Source organism: Corvus brachyrhynchos, unplaced genomic scaffold, assembly GCF_000691975.1.
Source record: "Corvus brachyrhynchos isolate BGI_N302 unplaced genomic scaffold, ASM69197v1 scaffold191, whole genome shotgun sequence".
NCBI classification, from domain to species: domain Eukaryota; kingdom Metazoa; phylum Chordata; class Aves; order Passeriformes; family Corvidae; genus Corvus; species Corvus brachyrhynchos.
The window spans coordinates 2134435-2150044 of NW_008236487.1; the positions used below are offsets into that span (position 1 = coordinate 2134435).

Below are 15610 nucleotides of genomic sequence, written 5' to 3' on the forward strand. Positions count from 1 at the left end.
CTTTGATTTCCACTGAGTAAACCAGACACACAGAATAAAGACCTTGCTACAGAGGCGGCTGCTGCTGCCATGTGATTCTTTTCCAGATCCTTATTTATCCTTGTGGCTGCATAAGAAAGCTCTTTGAGAAATTCTTTAAAATGCCAGAATCTAACCATGAGCCAGTGCTCTGATAAACAGCCAATCCCAAAGCAAAACTTTGTGTTCAGTGGTCATCCCCATTTGACAAATTTTACAGGCTGCCACATTCCCACCACTTATTCACTGGGGCAAAAAATTCTGCAAGCACCGTGAAACTGCAAATGTAAAGCCTGAATGATGGAAAACCAGCAGTGATGACATAGCTACTGACATGCAAATTCCATGTAAGACTACTGAGTAAGATAAGAAATCACATAAATCTGAGGGCAGAGATCCAAGTCTAGACAAAAGGGAAGGGAATAATAACACCACTGCTTCTTTAGTACCTTCAGGAATCTGAAAGTATTTGGAACAAAAGGCAAGCCCAACCTCTGAGCTAATAAATACCTAAATAAAACTGTGTATTGAACAGGTGTCCATGTTGTAATTTGATATAAGGGATCCTCAACTAGGATCCTCAATTCTTCCAATCTAATATTGCTGTCTTTGTAGGTAAGTGTAACTCCCAAACACCACCTTGTCTTTTTTTTAAACTTCCTGGAAAATTAGCTCAGCATATCATATTTATCCAGGTAATAATTTTGCTTGGCTGAAAACTACAATCTTCAAAGAGCCTGGATTTCAATAAGCAACAAGAACACACTGAATTGGGTGACTTTCATTCTTTGATAAATTTCCACATATAAAATATTTATGATGGAGTACACAACAGCAAAGGAACTGTACTAAAATCAGACTATTCAGACTCAGGTTTCATGGAATTATAAACTAGTTGCCTGCAATTTTGTCACAGGAACCTAAAGGATTTTTTCCTCTCTATCCTTCCTCCCTGCCCTCATAGTAGGATGTGGTTAAAAAGCATTTAGGTTATGTTTCATATTCTAGATGTTCTGAATGTAAAATACTCAGGTAAGTAATTTATGGTCAAAGTTGCCTTTTTTTTAATAGCCTCACAAAAACATTAAATTATGTTGTTATAAAACAAATTCTAAGCACAACTAAAAATAGAAAAGATTTTTTTCCACCTCTAATGCTTCTTCCAGTTTCAGATGTCTCATAAAAAACCACCTTCTGATACTCTCAGACAGCAGTAACTCCATGAGATGCCAAGTCCAGCCAAATAAAGGCAGCTACTGTTATTCCTTGTTCCCTTTCCCCTCAATGACTCCAAGCAATTGCTGCAACTCCCTGCACTGAAGCAGTCTCACCCCTCAAAAACACTTCTTGCTCAAGATCTTTCAGACAGATTATATTAAGTTTCCAGTAACAACACCATGGTAATGGAACATTAAATGCAAACTGAAATGCTGTATTCTCTGTATAACCAATGAAGAGAGAGCACCATTTGTAACTATTTACATTTGAACAACCCATCACGTCCAAAACTTGCTTTCATGAACTCTGATTATCTGAATTCCGGTTAGCCTGGATGCTGGCCATGTGCACAAACTGCCCAACTCCAGGCACAGCACCTCACCCCTGAACAATGTTTAAATGGGCAGTTAAGAGCTATCCTACAAAGTATGAAGTTTATTTTCAAGTGTACAGAAGCCAGGCTTCCTAAAGACATGATCAGCTTCTACTATGCCATGGATAAAACCCTAATCTTTATTTTAAATTCTATCATCTTCACGTGCTCACTTAAATTTCTGTACCTTTTAATCAACAGTTTGCAAATTACATTAAGCATTAGAAATATAAAGCTAAGTGAGTTAGGAAACATCAACTCAGACATGATTCAGTTCTCAAAAGGCCTCTGCTTTGAACAGTTATGATTATCTCCTAGGAACTACATTTAAACATTTAATGGCAGATACCATTAGGATAGGAAACAAAAAATTAATAGAAACATATATGAAAAGATAAGAGGAATACATAGTGAAATTTAGTTTAAAAAATGTCCACTGCAGTCATTGCTCTCTCCCATCACTGTGTCCTTCACACCAACACCAGCAAGTTCTGAGGTTTCTCTCTCATCAATTCAATGAGGGACAGTCACATATGAGCTCATGAGCCTCTCTGGTTATCTCATCACCACCTCACCACATGCTACTTCTATAACCACTCTCTTGATTCCAGTTCTCCAATTCCATTTTAACTCTCTTTAGCTTGGCTTTGGTGTATGAAATAGGTTAAGCTTTTGGATGACATGAAATCCCTAGCAACCTCTTCAGTCAAACATCATTCCCAGGATGCTTTACTCCTTTTATCCACTTTATAAGTGTACTTGAAGAGATGTTTTAAAGACATTTGGTTACACGTATTTATTCAAAGCACACCCTTTTCTAATGACTTTTAAGCCTCCGTACTCCTCTGGGTCTCCAACCACTTTCAGAGCACCATCTGAAGGACTCTGATTTCTCTCACTGCCAACTTCCCGGGGGCTTCACCCATGATCTCTTGCGTGATCTTCCTCGATAAACTGTCTTTGCATCACCTCATTCAGAGACACTGGTTCAATCAGCTTTGTCAGAGCTGTCAATTCACAAAACTTCTCCAACTCAAGACTTGGCTGCTTTTTGGCCAAGCTAAAATCTCTACCTTTCTGACATTTCCTTGTGGCTGCCCAGATGTTAATTCAAGCCCAACAAAGCCAAATGGAGCCCTTCATCTTAAAAATGAGTTAAACCCGCTAACAGCAATCAATTTCTTAGGAAAATATGTCAAGACGGAAAAAAGGAAGCCTGTCTGTGTTGCATCAACGCATTTAATGTCCTTCTAAACTCAGCTCACCACTTCCCTTCAAGATAAATGTCACACTCGATTTTCTGAATGCCTTTCACAGATGGATATCACCCTCTGCTCACATCTGGTTTTTCATATGCTCTCACAATCAAGCACTATTCACTTACCCTCCTATCAAATCTCCTCTTTAATGTTTCATCTCTATTATTGAAGCAACATTTTCCACAGTGTTAACAAACACAATCAGAGCCTAGATGCAAAAATCACTCTTATAGTCTATTATTCAAATAAGTTAAAAGACCTCTGCATCTTGCTCCCTCCCATCTCTTTCTCAGGAAAGCATAAACCACCTATCTTCATTCCACAGACTTAAACACCCTAACTCACTTCAACCCGTTATATTCCATTCAAAATAAAAGCAAATCCTGGATCTAATGAATGCACAGGGCAATAAATTTTTGCAGAAAATTTAGAATTTTTCTCCATGATGCTCATAGCACTTGGAAGGCTTATTCCTAAGTATACACAAACATCATTTACTACCTTTATCTTCCTGTAAATCCTTCCTTTCTTATGTTGCCTGAAAAATGTAAACCTTAACAGTGGTCGGATTTTTGGGGTGTCGAAGCTACTGCCCACTGTGACTACCAACAGTGCCCAATTGTTTGATTGTCAGAGTTTACCAAGTGTTACTATAGTAATTCATTATAAACGCCTCCATCCATATGAAAATGGCCACTGGAAAGTGAAACAAGATAAACAATTAAGAAACTAACATAACTTTCTAATATCTAATTGGGAGAAAATAAAAGTCCACAGATCTGAAACTACATTCTCTAAACAAGATGTATTTGTCCCTCAATTCTATACTAAGGAATTAATCATTAATTCCTCCAATTAAAGTATTTCCTTCTCTCAAGAGGTGACTATTCAAGAGAAAGAGCAGCATCTATTGTCCTCAACGAAGGAAGACAGAATCTTGTTCTAATTTTATCCTCTTCTGCAGTATTTGCCTTTTTTTGGGGGGGGGAAAAAAAAAAAAAAAAAAGAGTGCTTAATTATTCCCCCAAAAATGAAAGGATTCCGATCAGCCCCAGCTCGCCCAGCCCGAAATGGGGGAGGAGCCAAAAAAAAAGAGTGCTTAATTATTTACAAAACCAACCTATTCTATTCACGTATCAATAACAGATATAAAGAACTGCTTTCAAACTGCACTGTCCAAGGAGGTGCAGCACCTAAATGCCAGCTCACAATAATTCAGGTAAAAAAAAAAGTAAAATGCTCTGTGTGTGTGTGTAAAAGCAGGAATTCCTGCAGTAAATACCACACATACCAACCTTTTAAAAAGAACTGGTGTGAGTTTCCACAGCATATTTTTTTTCTTTGAACCTAGAATATAAATGATCACTTTCTAAATAATGGCAAACAGTCTGTTTTGCCAAATTGGCAGAAAAGCTCCGTTTTCCTGAGAGAGTCATGAGAATTTTTAAATTAAAACTGGAAATTTCCAAACATGCATATTTTGTATCCTAGACTCCAACAGCACACATTCCTGTTACCGTCAAAATGCAAAAGAAAGTCGACCAAGATTAAAGGTTTACCAATTAAGATTTTCCAAGCCATCTATAGGACTGATGCCACAGAAACTCACAACGTAAAAACTTGCTGGCTGCTTCTCCTGGATAAAATACAAACATTCAGGTGAGCAGTCACATCCGGTGGTGACAAAAGGAACTTCTGATTGCTCACCAAATGCTAAAATTGTGAGAACATTCCTGAAACTTGCCTGGGCTTATAGTGACACCAGGCAACATCTTTCTACATCCATACCTTTTTACTGTGTATGCCAGAGAGATTGGGTAATAGGACCACGGCGAATGAGCCTCTTACCTTCGTGTTGGCGCATGCTTTCCCCTTCTTGTAGTCCTTATGGCTGCCTCTTTTATCCAATTTGGCCCACAAGGCTTTGGCTTTCCAGTAATTGAGCTTGGACTTGAGTTTGTGATAGAAGGAACGATAGTCCTTAGGCTTTAGTTCTAGGTAGTCACAGAGCTCTTGGAAAGCCTTGAGAGTCCCCTTGCAGGTGGAAGCCTGGACAAATCTGTCGAAGAGAACGTGAGCCTGGTTCACCTTCTCGTTCTTACTTTCCTCCATGCTTCACACTTGGCAGCTGCCCAGGGGGGCAGCTGTGCTCTTCCAGTCTGCCAGATTTCCCGATGTTGCTCCGCTGAGCCACTTTCACCTCTGGCTTACAAGCATTATTAACCTAGAAAATAAAAAGAAGAAAGTGTAACTGAACTTGCTCTTTTCTTTTTCGTTCCAAAGTTTTGTCTTGCTGAACTGAGAGCCCAGATTCCCAGTCAGTCCTCAGCTGATTGATATCCCAAGGATTTCTGCCCAAGCTGACTGAAGCAGAATTCACTGAGCCTCACTGCAGACAGCAGCACATCTCACACCTCTGTTAAATCACAAAATACTTTAACCTGAGCCAGTGCCTTGGAAGTTTTATCAAAACTCTTTCTGCATGAAGAGCAGAGAAGTTACAAATAAACAGGCAGATGTCCCACAATGTCTGGGAGAGGACAGAAGTTGTAAAACAAAACAGGCTGACCTGCTATGTCGCAGTTACTGTGTAACACCACAGCAATGGTTACGGGCTGGTCTTAAAAACACTGCTAACCACAAAGTACTTCAGGAGTTGGTACTCCATCAGTAAAATAAGCTTTGGTTCCTTCATTCTAAAAAGACATGTGTCTTTGGTCATGATAAATAAAGATGAGAAAGGATGGCATAGCACAAGCCGATATAGAGCCCTTGCCAAGACTGGTTTTTGCACAGCGATCATCACTGTGATCTTAAAAATGAGTTAAACCTGCTAATAGCAATCAATTTCTTAGGAAAATATGTCAAGACTGAAAAAAGGAAGCCTGTCTCTGTTGCATCAAGCAGTACAAACATTTCCCTTACCTAAAGCCTACACACATCTTTCTGTCAGTAAGTGAGCAGCCTAAGAGTGAAATATGGCTGGTGCATGATCCTTCTAAGATTCCCATACTAATTCCTCTATTCTGTGGTTCTCAACTTCTTTTGATGTGCAGGCCCATACAAAATTTTGGGGGGCAGCTGGGGTCTACTTTAATCTGCTGGGGCAGATCTGCTATCATGAGCTCTGCTACTCCTTTCTGGGGTCCCTCAGAAGCAGGCTGGAGACCTACAGAATTAATTGTTTCAATCACAATTACAGATTTTGTTTAGAGAATAGATATCTTCTCTTCCTCTCTCTTTTATATATAATAAGCCTTCTTCTTTCTTTTATGCATAATACTAAGTACATACACTAGATTACCCTGCTCTCTGGGAAAGAATAGCTCTGTTTGCCTTCAGATACGAAGGCAGCATGGGAACATGCATGAACTATTGAAGTGAAAGCACTTCTGAGGTGCTTTTTGCCCTTTGTTTTTTTGCAAAGGGTATTAAGGTAAAAAGGGAAATATGTGGACTTGGATAAAACTTTTTAGATTCCCACCAGCTCTTTTCCTGCTTCCAGCAGACAGGAAGCCAAGCCAAACAGTACAGCTCATGTCTCTTCCCCTCCCATATGGCAGCTCTGCAGCAGTTTATTTGGGCACTCCTGCTTTTCAGCCTAACATGGTATTTATCGTTTATGTTTAGAAACAGCAGAAGAGGCCTGGAAACCTTTACATACAGCCACAAACTGGTAGTTTTTAAAAATAAAAGTTCCTACAGAAGTCAAAGTACAACAATGGGTTATAGTGCAGAAGGCAATTCTAACTTTATTAGGACAACTGCCTTAGAGGACTCAGTACCCATGAAGCTGCTTTTCTAACTGGCTGACAGCGACGCCCATGCCCATATCAGTACTGCTCACTAAGCAGGATGGAACTGCTTTCCTTATTTTTCCATCTTAATTTCACGGCTGTGAAGCTGGAAATGTGCTCCATGCTTGCATCTCAGGGAAACCACTGCACCCCTACAGAGGCCTAAGTCAGAGAACTCTAAAATGGTTTGGTTTGGAAGGGACCTTAAAGATCACATAGTTCCAATGCCCCTGCCATTGGCAGGGACATCTCCCACTAGACCAGGTTGCTCAAACTCCATCTAAACTGGTTCTTGAGCACTTCCAGGGATGGAGCATCCACAGCTTCTCTGGGCAACCTGTGCCAGTGTCTCAGCACCCTCACAGTAAAGAACAACTTTCCAATATCCAGTCTAAACCCGCCCTCTAACAGTTTGAAACCATCCCATCCCCCCTTTGTCCTATAATGCATGTCCTTGTAAAAAGTCCCTCTCCACCTCTCTTCTGGCCCTATCACGTACTGAAAGCCTGTGTCTCCTCTTTTGTTCTCAAGAAAAATATTACAATGAACTCCAACAAAACACCTCTAACTCTGAAGGAGTCATTTCAGTGTGCCTGTGTCATACAAACACAACAAAATACCCACAGTCTAAACCCATATGCCTCATTAACAGCACAACATTCCAAGCTGAATACTCTTCTCCTATGTTCCCCCACCTCTTGCACCCCCACTCTACCATCCAAACACTCACTTTACACCAGTGCTTTGGATGACTGAGACTTCTTCAGAAAAAGCAATAGAAGTTACATGACCTCAATTAAGTGGAGTCACAACTTAGGTCTGTTAGTCCACATTCCACTACTGATAAACCCAGATGTAAGGACACCATAGGGATCATTTCTTACTCTTGCTTCTCCCGCAGTTTTTCACCAAGGAAGTGAAGCGGCATTGGTTTTGCACTGCTCAAAGACTCCAAAGTTAAAACCCAACCTCCTGTCACTCTAGGAACTTACTGCTCCGTGTCCAGGGTTTGCCAAGCCAGGAGCCAAACCTGCAGAAAGCAGGTCACTTGAGCCAGCACATTCCGGGGGCCACCTTAGCACGGCAGCTCTACTGACATCCTGCTTCACACAGCCTGGGAAATCAGTTATGCCCCCAGGTGAAACACCCAGGCTTCAGTCACCACATTAGGTCACTCCCTAGAACTCTGCATTCCTGATGTAAACACCCCAAGCCCTTGGAACCCATAAGCAACACGTCAGAGAACATGGAAATTACAGGAGGAAAGCAAGGGCAGGCAAGAGTTATTTGCCAGGTTTCCAGGGTACTTGTGTGCCTTGCTGGCTGTTCTGCAAGTCTGCAGTATCCTGCATGTTTTGTCTCGAGGCAGCTGATTGCTGACTCAGAAGCTCTGCGAATTCCTTGGCTGTGGCATTGGGCGAGGAAGACAAAGCCCGTGGAAAAACGCATGCAAGAACAGTGTTCACGTTGCTATTTACAATAATAGCAGGAGGTTGTCACTGACTCATGGCTCCAAGTACCCTCAGGACCTCCAGTACTCGCCCAAGGACAAAAGAAACCAATGAAAAACACAGAGATGCAGGCAGTGAATAATTCCAGGTGGTGGTTCCTTCGAAGAGTCACCACAGATGCAGGAACATGAATATTTTATCAAATGCATACACGAGAAAAGAAGGCCCAGTGCCCTACTTCTGCCAAAGGCAAGAGACAAGAAGAGATTTTGCAAATTCTACACATAATGAATTTGGTTGTACAAATTGAAGTTCTGCAGCAAGTGTTGCAAATGCAGGGCTTATATATTTCAGGCAAATAAACCCCCACTATATGAGTCACCACCCTCCTCTACATTTCCATCCTAATTTTGTTAAAAGTGTTCATTCAAGCAATGCCTTGAGCCCGGGAAAAGAATAAAATACTGTGGGAAAGTATTTTTCAGCAATCTCTTTTTTTTCCATCAGAAATTATTGAGTTAATTCCATCTACATTCACAGCTTGTTCCCTCTAGCCTAAACCAGGAGTGAATAAAACATGTGCCAAAGTAACTGCCCAGCTGCACCTCAGAACGCTGAGTTTCTTTGAGCACAATGTAAATGCTTTCTTGCATTTGAGTTATTTCACAGCCAGGCAAACACCCTGGATGCACCCTTGACAGACAAATCTCTGAGAAGTCAGACATCAAGAAGAAGCGGCAATACCACATGGAATCTGAAAGCGGACTGGTCCATGACCATAAAACTGCTCTCCAGCAACATCCCCCATGCCCTTGCCTCCCTTTCACTGCCCCTTCTGTAGCTTCTGCCTAAGCAAGACTCAGAAACATGCTCTGGAAACTCCGAGATTACTGCAGTAGCCAGGCAGCCAGGACACACTTGCAACTTGGCTAGCAAAAGTCTAAGCACAGATTATAGTTAAGCTTATGCTGCAGACAGTGGGGACACCTATTTTTGTCTCTCTCCTCCACCCAGCCTCCAGTTTTCTTGTAGGAAACCAATTACCTTTGAGACTCTTCTTCCTCATTGAATCTGGATGAAATTGTTGAAAAGTTATTAAGGATGAACTGAAAAGCAGATGAACAAACGGCTCAATCCTGTAAGCCTCCCTTCTTTAGGAAGCCAAAAAATCTTTATTCCAACAAATGAAAAAACTGTTTTCATTTCCAAGATTTAATTTCTTTTACTTTTAGCTAAAACTGAAGAAATGGATTTTCTACAATATGTTCATGACTTTCTAAGTGATCACAGGTACCAAAAGTACAGCTTTAGGGCAGCGGTAAGACTGTGGAACAGATGGCAAAAAGAGGACAATTTTGACAAGAAAAGCTAAAGCCAAAACTGGCAACTATTTTAGCTCCATATTATGCAGACCAAGGAGGGGAAAGCAGGAGGACAAAGGCGTGGTTGCCATTGTTTGCAGCTTCCCTTTTACATCAGCACTGTCCACAGCATGTTTTAAGATAGTGTTTAGATCGGTTCCCGTTCATAACATTCAAGACTCAAGCAAATAAGCTGTCAAAAAACTGTGTTTTAATAAACCTATTAAACTTGACTTGGTGCTCTTCTGCCCACCACATGGGAGAGAGTCTTTTGGGTCTCCACCTCTTTCCTGTCTACCCTCCCTCCCAAGTGAGGCCAAAAGTGGGAGAAAGAGAAACCAAATATGAACTTGGCTGCAAATACAAGAACCTGTTCTTAGCACATACACAAACACTTCATAGAACTCTCATGTCAAGAAAAACTCTACCCAGTACTGACTTGAGAAGAAATGCTAATTATATCCAAGAACATGGAAACATACAAATACAGAAGCAGTTACAGAAAATGTTTTGGTTCCCAAATTCACATCAAGGTACAGAAGAAAAATGTGTACGTTGCTTATTACTAACCATTTCTTCAATGCCACAACACAACTACTGAAAGCATTTGACTTACAAAGTGCAACCTTTTATCTATGAGAACTCAAAAAACACATTTTGCTGCTGCTCTCATACACAACTCTTTGATCATAGCAGTCCCTACACTGAATGAACACTAACAAAGAGAGAGACCAAGAAACAGATGAACACTTTTCTTTGGAAGAAAAAAAAAGGAAATTATACTGAGGAAGAGGTAGCTGTCCCCTCACAGGATGATAAGGGAATAATAGTAGGACATCTGGATAGGTCTCATTCTCACACCACCACATAACAGAGCAACAAAGTTGAATGTCATTCCCTCATGTGAAGTGCTTTGAAGCTGTTCCTAATGTTACATTTCAACATAGAAATCCATCCTAAAGTTAGTTCCCACCCAGTTTTACAAGCTGCACTTCCCCAGAGTTCTGCAAACACTATAGTAACCTGAGAAAAGTGCCTCTTTAAAAAACAACCAAAAAAAGGCTCCTACAATTACCAGAATTACACTTCCACAAAACTTTATTTCTATGACTTCAAACGGGGATAAAACAAATTGGCTGCCTTAGCACAGCAAGGTATATCAGCTTGTGACACGATACAGGACACGCACCCATTCATTTTTCCAAGCTAGCATGCTGTGGATACCACAAGAAACACCAGAAACACCAGCTTTTTTGAAAAAAGCTTTACTGAACATTGGAGAACAAGAACACTGTTCTGCCCCAATTAGAAACTCTGAGCAGAACGAAGACTGGAGGCTACAAACACACTTTAATGACCTCTGCAGCTCAGTAAGCCAAGTCCACTGAGGTCTCCAGATTCTGCCAGTGCACTGATCACCCCAAACCATTCCATGGCACAGGGAGAAAACAAATAGAGCCTGTATTCGTATTTTGAAAAAAAAAAAAAAAATCTCATAAAAGAAATTCACCAATGAAATTCACATGAACACATTTGCAAAAATTTATATAAGCAAAAGCTTCTATCTGCCAGAACCTAGTACCAAAACACAGGCTGCAACGATCACAAAAGCAATTGCAAAGGAGAAAACATAATCAACAGGAACAAAGAGACAGATAGAACCAAAGGATCTGCAAGTGACAAGAGGAAATAAACTACCATTCTTTATTGAGCCTGTAAAATGGTTCAGAGATCTGAAAAATGAAAATCTCTAGCACCTTCTGCAGTATGTGCTTGCTTTCTGTTATGTGCACTTGTTTCCACTTAATGTGCTTCAGCTCTCCCTTTCATTACCTGATTGTCCAGGGAAGGGAACAAAGCTGGTGAAGGCTCTGAAGCACTAGCCCTGTGAGGAACAGTTGAGGGAGCTGGGGCTGTTTAGCCTGGAGAAGAGGAAGCTCAGGAGTGCCCTTATCACTTTCTATAACCACATGAAAGGAAGATGTGGCCCAGGGTGGGGTCAGCCTCTTCTCCCAGGGAACAAGTGACAGGACAAGACGACAGTCAAGCTGTGCTAGGGGAGGTTCAGACTGGACATCAGGAAGAATTTCTTCAATGAAAAGAGTGGTCAGGCACTGGAACAGACTGCTCAGGGAGCTGGTGGAGTCACCATCCCTGGAGGTGTTTAAGGAAAGACTGGAGGTGACACTGAGTGCTGTGGTCTGGTTGACATGGTGGTGGTTTGGCCATAGGTTGCACTTGGTGATCCCAGAGGTCTTTTTCAACCTCATTGATTCTGTGATTCCCCCTTACATAGGGCAAAGATTACTTATCACTACTTAGAGTCACGGGATCCAAACGAGGCTGAATTTACCAAAGCCACCTTGATTTGTGTCAGTCATTAAGAGAAACACTTAGGCACCTCAGAAGCAAGCTCAAAGACTGGTCATTTGTGCCAGCATTTATTTTAATCACAGCAGATAGATGCCTAGACTTTTAACTCCAAGGCTCACCCCTCTGTGGTTCGGCAAATCCAGACTCTCACAAACAAATATTCCAGCTACAGACAGTAAAAAATGAACATGGAAAGCAAGTTTTATTTGTGCTGCTTCCAACTCTCAGCTGTTATGGGTGTGGAAAAGAGGCAAGCACTTCCCGAAAGGAAGTGGTGGAGGACAAGGGAGTTAGAAAACAGGATTAGAAGATTCCGAATTTCACCATTCTTACACAGTCAGCTAGGTATGGCATCACAAATCCCCTGCACAGAGCAGCTCAAACAGATTACAGATTAGTTAGTGGATGTATAACCATTTTCTGTGGAAGAAGACTGATTACAGAAAGCAGAGGAAGTTTAAAATTTTGGAATCTTCTTCCCTATACACATCTTGCAAGACTCTTCTGGGAGCCAAGAAATCTAAGTAAATAGATATTTGAATAAAAAAGCTATAAAGATTTCTCCAGCCCACAAACCACTTCATTTAGAGGCTGCTGAACTTTAAAAACAAAACAAATCCCAAGCTTTATTCTAGGACAAGTTCAGGAAGGGTTGGGATCATGCTATAACCCATGGGCGCAACTGTGGCCTGTATAATTACCACGTAAAATGTACATGCAGAATCGAAAAAAACACCTAAGAAATTGGACCTTAAACCCAGACCTCCAGAACTGCCACCTCCTTTCCCTTAACAAGGAAAGTCCAACCAGGAACAGCGTCTCAAAGACTCACCTGCAGATGAGGTCACTGGTAATCTGTCACTCTACATCCCAGCTATCTGCTGCTCCAATATGCCCTGTCCCCAGCCCCCCCAGAGCAGGCTGACACCCTCAAGCTTCAACTGCTGCCAAAGAAAACCCCACCGTGTGTTTATAACCACTCATGGGTATACCCTGCTCCTGTAACTCAAACCACTACCCCAGCCTTCCGTTCTCCTTCCAAGTTATGCATGAAAATATGTGCTCTGCAGTCTGTCTGTACATCTAAAATCAGAAATGGCCATGACAACAAACTCAATCTAGGTTAGATCAGGCTGTTTCTTAATGCTCCACAGGCTCCACAGCCATGTACTGTCCTCCCACATCAGCCACTAGATTAGACCATAATATACAATTAAGCAATTTCATTTTGTTTTGCAGAGGCGGAGAATTACACACCTCAGCAAGAGCACTACTGACTGAGCAGAGTCTGAGCAGGGCACCAAGCAGGCTTTGAAAGGAACCAGAAGACTACTTTCCATCATGGCTTGGCTTATCTTTTTTGATCCATTCACTATGGAGTTACACCTCATTCTTACAGTAAAATCTACTTGTTAGACTCGAAAGGTATGGGGCTTCTAGGTAACAGGAGAGATACTGAACATGTTCAATGGACACAATGCTAAATCCCAATTTGTCACAGGAAGAAAACACACCCACACAACAATCCTGTAACTTTTATTTCATAAATTAGATCGTTTGGTTGAGGTCTATTCCACACATCCCACAAACCTCCTCTCTAACCTCTCCCAGGCTGCATTCCTGACTTTATTTTCAGAGGGGAAAAAAGTCTTTATCCCATCCTTTCCTCAAAATACTTTTACTGTGCTTACATTTTGGAGTTCTTGACAGTATCTTAAACTTCGTTTAGTATTAACCCTCGATAAATTTACTCATGTAAATCTTTCCTCTTTCCAAGATAAGAATACCAACCTTTTGCACTCTGGCATGCTCCACAATTCTCAGTAAGGATAATAATTTTAAAAAGCAAAGCAAAATCCAACCCTTAGCAACTAACAAACTGTGAGACCATCAAATGACAACTGATCAAATCCAGCAACTTAATGAAAGTTTGTCTCTATCACACAATCTGGTGTGTCTGATACCTCCCCATCATTCATTTTCCTCATAGGTACAAGGAAAGATTTTACCAGCAGACAGGAATGTATTGTAAGCAAATAACCAGTTCAACATCTGGGCTCAACCTTGACAAACAGAATAAAGAGGTTATATTCTGTAGCATGAGAAAATGTACCAGAATCTCAAAAAGTAATACAAACAGTAGGTAGAGAATGGGAAAACCAAAACTCGCAACATCAAACTTTCAGCTCTGGGTATCAGATAGTACCAATTGCACATATTGTTACACAGGTTATAAATAGTAACCACGCAGCACCCTCCCCACTTGGCTGAACACTGACTCTCAGTGAACACTGAGCAGTTTCAATTGCCCAGATAGCGATTCCCCTGCAGCCGTGGAACCCGCATGGTCTCAGCAAAGACCATGCCAAGCTCTGTGCCTGGAGTGAACGAAAATCTGTTAGGAAACCAGTGAGAGGAAAGAGGTGGAGGTGGTTCTGTGTTTTACTCTCCTCTCCCTGAGGCCTTGGCAGGCAGCTCCTGGAATAAGATGGCAGTCATCAGTTCCAGAGGCAGACATTACCAGTGTCCTCAAATACAGCTGCACTGGTGGGGACATGAAAAGACTTGGTACGAATTAGTCAGAGATTAAATTCAACCTAAGTGTAAGGATGCCATCAGCAGAATTTGTTCCTAGTAGCGAGGACACATGAAAGCTTCTCTCTTTGCCTTTCATGCGCAAGGACTGCTCCGTCTAGTCTTTTTAATTCCACCCTCCTTTGGATAAAGGCCATTCCTCTGCAAGGATATCAGGGGGTCTGAGGCAGATAGTTGGAAGGTTCATCTGAGGATATCTGGCAGAGGAAGTAGCCCTGTGAGGGGGCATGAGCATTGCCTTTGCTTAATGCGGGTCTGAGAGCCCCCACCAAGGGACCTACGACCACTTTTTGTAGAAGACATCTGTGTGCACCTCCCTAACAGGCAAAGCTCTCCATGCTCACAGACTGCATTGTGAAACAACTTCTGCCCAGCATGGCTTGACAGGACCCAGGCACTGCTTTGCTACTGTGCTGCACACAGGCCAGGATCTGTCCCATAAGGCAGTCCAGCATTTCCACTGGCAGATGATTCAGTTCTGGACCCTGGACTCAAACTGTGTAATTTCCATAAACTCTTATTCCATAACATCCTATATTTGAGCACTAGCCAGAATGACCCTTTTCCAAAATGCTTTTAATGCAGCAAGGAGGAGCACAAGAGACTGCAGGTCACCTGTGACTCTTCTCAGTGACAATACCAACAGGCTGCTGCTGGCATGTCTGGAAAAGAAAAATACTGCAATTAAGAAGCACTTTCTTCAACTTCATTCAACGTCTGCTTTCAGGCTCAGTCAGCCAGAATGGGCTGGTAACAGCTCTGTAAACTGGGAATGACCAAGAGTGGTGGCAGAACCACAGCATGGCAGTAGCTGCTTTCCTGGAAATCCACACAGTGCTCCTGGAGAGCGTTAACTGCACAGAACAACCTGGGCTCCTCAACATCTGAAAACTACCCTCCCTCTAGTTGTTCACTGGCAATGAACAATTTAATATCTACATATTTACCATTAGTTTATGCTAACAGAAACAAATGCTGCGGTTAAGAAAGCTTAGTTTTCTCCAACTTGATGACTGAGAAATGTGAAGAATTTGTTTCCTATTACATTGGGAGCTACCAGTAAAAGCCAAGTCTACTCTCCACTCCCCTGTCATTTCCCATACATACACCCCAGAAATTATCACAAATTCTGTTTTTACCATGGACCCAAAAGATCTGGCTAACT

The 15610-nt window shown here is 41.7% G+C and overlaps 1 protein-coding gene across 10 annotated transcripts in view; it reads right to left on the reverse strand.

The window, feature by feature from the left end:
* MICAL3 (microtubule associated monooxygenase, calponin and LIM domain containing 3) overlaps positions 1 to 15610 on the reverse strand; it is a 159656-nt gene that overhangs the window by 99615 nt on the left and 44431 nt on the right. For all 10 annotated transcript variants that reach the window (XM_017726253.1, XM_017726254.1, XM_017726255.1 and 7 more), the window contains exon 2: positions 4717 to 5092. In XM_017726253.1, coding sequence (XP_017581742.1) covers positions 4717 to 4980 — 264 coding nt within the window. In that variant the 5' untranslated portion in view covers positions 4981 to 5092. The remainder of the gene's footprint in view (positions 1 to 4716; positions 5093 to 15610) is intronic.